Source organism: Theropithecus gelada, chromosome 15 (assembly GCF_003255815.1).
Source record: "Theropithecus gelada isolate Dixy chromosome 15, Tgel_1.0, whole genome shotgun sequence".
Classification (NCBI taxonomy): Eukaryota; Metazoa; Chordata; class Mammalia; order Primates; family Cercopithecidae; genus Theropithecus; species Theropithecus gelada.
The window spans coordinates 46,293,968-46,298,040 of NC_037683.1; the positions used below are offsets into that span (position 1 = coordinate 46,293,968).

At 44.0% G+C, this 4,073-nt stretch overlaps 1 protein-coding gene across 1 annotated transcript; it reads left to right on the forward strand.

Annotated features, from left to right (window-relative positions):
* Window positions 1-969: 969 nt before the first annotated feature.
* LOC112608308 (olfactory receptor 2S2) lies at window positions 970-2,002 on the forward strand. Its single transcript, XM_025360125.1, has one exon. It carries the CDS (start codon window positions 1,018-1,020, stop codon window positions 1,975-1,977), a length of 960 nt encoding a protein of 319 aa, XP_025215910.1. The 5' UTR covers window positions 970-1,017; the 3' UTR covers window positions 1,978-2,002.
* Window positions 2,003-4,073: the final 2,071 nt, after the last annotated feature.

Here is a 4,073-nt window from a genome sequence, read left to right on the forward strand (position 1 = left end):
AGCCAACTGCTTGCATAGAACTCAAGAATGGAGTCAGAGAGGCAGAAGATAACACAAGAATAAAATGCAAACATAAAAGGACAAAGAAAAACGTTCTTAGTCATTCACGGTTAGGAATTTCACAAGCATCCTAATGAGATGGGATCAGAAGTTAATGCCATATACTCTACTATCAATAACTGTAGTTAGAGTGTGGTTGTTAATATTGCATTAACTAATTGGTAAGCTGCACAGTGTTGTGAGTTCAGTCACTCCAACAAATCCATTTGTTGGCTTCATAAATTTCCCAGCTATAGGACCTCCCCATGTATAGAAATAAATCTATATTTCAAATAGGCAGATCTATTCTGTCAATGCTCAAGCCTGTGTCACTAGACTGAAGAAGTAATCCTCTTTATGGTTGAGTATTAACTAGGCTGGTTTCTGTGTGAATGCAGTTGAACAATTTTGCACAATTTCCTCCCACGTGTAATCAAAGTTCAAAGAAACTTAATCACTTTCTAGGTCCAAGAATTGCATCTTCTTGGGAATTTTCCTCTCTGAGAATCTAAGAAAGCCCAGATCAAATGAAATTGTTGTGGATTTACATTAAAGAGAAATAATTCATAGCATTTCCTAGTACTTAATCATAATGCAGAGGAAAAACCCACCTTGGGCCAGGGATATGCTCTGCTGGGTTCAAGTCTTGTCTCTGTCACCAACTTGCTCAGAAGATTTGGACAGGTCACTTCTCCTCCCTAGGCCTCTGTTACCTTTGTGGACACCGAGAGGGTGCAGCAATATCAGAAAAATCCCTCAGGCACAACTGGACATTTGAGGCCCTCACCCACTACCTGTTCAGCTCTGACCTTCTGTCTTCTAAGATACCCCCAATTGTCTCTTTTCATCATTTTTCTCTTGCACAGGTATGTTCTTCTATTATGCAGTGGAACTTGACCACATATCAGATGCCTAGGACTCTTTCCAAAAAGCCTGATGTGCTGCTCAGTACTTTGCTGATGGCAGAGGGGATATCACATGGAAAAAGCCAATGAGACCTCCCCTGTGATGGGGTTCACTCTCCTGGGGCTCTCTGCCCACCCAGAGCTGGAAAAGACATTCTTCGTGCTCATCCTGCTAATGTACCTGGTGATCCTGCTGGGCAACGGGGTCCTCATCCTGGTGACCATCCTTGACTCCCGCCTGCACACACCCATGTACTTCTTCCTGGGGAACCTTTCCTTCCTGGACATCTGCTTCACTACCTCCTCAGTCCCACTGGTCCTGGACAGCTTTTTGACTCCCCAGAAAACCATCTCCTTCTCAGCCTGTGCTGTGCAGATGGCACTCTCCTTTGCCATGGCAGGAACAGAGTGCTTGCTCCTGAGTGTGATGGCGTTTGATCGCTATGTGGCCATCTGCAACCCCCTTAGGTACCCTGTGATCATGAGCAAGGCTGCCTATGTGCCCATGGCTGCCAGCTCCTGGGCTATTGGTGGTGCTGCTTCCGTGGTACACACATCCTTGGCAATTCAGCTGCCCTTCTGTGGGAACAACATCATCAACCACTTCACCTGTGAGATTCTGGCTGTTCTCAAGTTGGCCTGTGCTGACATTTCCATCAATGTGATCAGCATGGAGGTGACAAATGTGATCTTCCTGGGAGTCCCGGTTCTGTTCATCTCTTTCTCCTATGTCTTCATCATCGCCACCATCCTGAGGATCCCCTCAGCTGAGGGGAGGAGAAAGGCCTTCTCCACCTGCTCTGCCCACCTCACTGTGGTGATTGTCTTCTACGGGACCTTATTCTTCATGTATGGGAAGCCCAAGTCTAAGGACTCCATGGGAGCAGACAAAGAGGATCTTTCAGACAAACTCATCCCTCTTTTCTATGGGGTGGTGACTCCCATGCTCAACCCCATCATCTACAGCCTAAGGAACAAGGACGTGAAGACCGCTGTGAGGAGCCTGCTGAGACCAAAAGGCTTCACTCAGTGATGGTGGAGGGGTCCTCTGTGATTGTCACCCACATGGAAGTAAGGAATCACAATCACATCAGCTGCCATTCAAAAGCCAAGTCATGTGGCATATAATGGTCTCTCACCCTAAGTCCATTTGCAGGAAATGTTAAACTTTTCAGATGATATCTCCTGAGTTTAGTCCTGTGTCTGACAGCTTCAGCAGACACCAGACTCAATAAATAATCAACTGTGATGAAGGCACTCTGAACACATGGTAAAACCACACAAGAAAGCAGCCACGAAAGCATGATGCATGGCCCTTAGAGTGTCTCAGCTCTAGATTTAGAACAGGGACGTGAGAAGGTTCTCACAGCAACTTACCAGCCCTACTGGATTCATCAGGGAAATCAGAGGAATAAGGAAGGAGTGGAAATTTTCATTGAGGCTTTAGTTTAATGCACTCAGTTTGCCTGAATGGCTAAGAAAAGATAAGTTCTTCACTTAGAGAGCTTCTGGTTGTGAATAATCTATTTTAATGACTGGATATATTTTTAGCTATGAGAAAATTTAGGCTATTTTTTCTTGATGCACTGCAGATCATTAAACACCGCCTAGTAAATCAAATAAACTTCAAGGAGTAATGAGTTCAAATTTGACATTCTTACAGAATTTCACAACAGGAAAGCTTGTATTCTGATAGATGCCAAGTCATGTTCTACAAAAAAGATGATGATAAATAGATAGATATAGATAGAAGTAGACAGATGGTGGCTATACATGTTTTGAAGACTTTGGGTCTAATTTTTTTTTTTTTTTTTTTTGAGACAGAGTCTTGCTGTGTCGCCCAGACTAGAGTACAGTGGTGCAATCTCGGCTCGCTGCAACCTCTGCCTCCCAGGTTCAAGCAAGTCTCGTCCCTCAGCTTCCTGAGTAGCTGGGACAAAGGCATACACCACCATGCCTGGCTAATTCTTGTATTTTTAGTAGAGACAGGGTTTCACCATTTTAGCCAGGCTGGTCTCAAACTGCTGGCCTCAAGTGATCCATCCGACTCAGCCTCCCAAAGTGCTGGGATTACAAGTGTGAGCCACAGTGTCCTAGTCTATGGGGCTAAATTTTCATAGGTTTCTTTGTTCTAAGACTTCTCAGAGCTTTTATTATGCAAAGGTCCACTGTGAATGTTCAACAGGGTATAAAGTTGTAGCATTTCCTGAGCCTCCAAAATTCAGCACAATAAAAATTGGGAAGCCTTTTTTTTTTTTTTTTTTTTGAGACAGAGTGTTGCTCTGTCACCCAGGCTGGAGTGCAATGGTATGATCTCGGCTCACTGCAACCTCCGCCTCCCAGGTTCAAGCGATTCTCCCACCTCAGCCTCCCGAGTAGCTGGGATTACAGGCACCCGCCATCATTCCCGGCTAATTTCTGTATTTTTGTAGAGGTGGGGTTTCACCATGTTGGCCAGGCTGGTCTTGAACTCCTGACCAAGTCCAAGGTGAACTCCTGACCAGGCAGAGGTGATCCGCCCACCTCAGCCTCCCAAAGTGCTGGGATTACAGGCGTGAGCCACCGCACCCGGCCAGCATTTTTTTTTACTTAAGGGTTTGGACAAATTCCTTAACCTCTTTTGCCTGTCTATTCATAGACACAGAAGACAGACAAGAGGTTCAGAAATTGCTGTGGATGAAAAGCAGCAGTTTTATGGCAAGTTATATCAAAGTCTGAGAATATCGAAAGACTTATTTAAAAGGAAACTTTAGAAAGTGAATCCGATTTTAAGAATAGTTCTTGGAATATTTTTGCTTCAAGTGATATATTTAAGTTTTCTTATACTTGTTAAAAATGAATTGGATCACTCGAGCTCAGGAGTTCGAGACCAACCTGCGCAACGTAGTGAGACCTTATCTCTATTTTAAAAAAAAACATTGAATTGCATAAGATAAGGATGTATATTTTGCTAATAAAATTTCACTGTATTGTGTTAGTCTAAGGTTCTGATTTCTACTTGCCCTGGAAGAGAAACAATCTTGCTACTGCAGATACACAGAGTGACATCTAGTGGCCACACAAGCCAACTTCAGACATTTACAAGCCGGGCGGTGTTTTTAGAAGCAGCTGTACAGGTCTCTTTCTTCA

Coding starts and splice junctions, on each gene's coding strand:
- LOC112608308 (XM_025360125.1), top strand. CDS start 1,018: ATGGAAAAAGCCAATGAGACCTCCCCTGTGATGGGGTTCACTCTCCTG.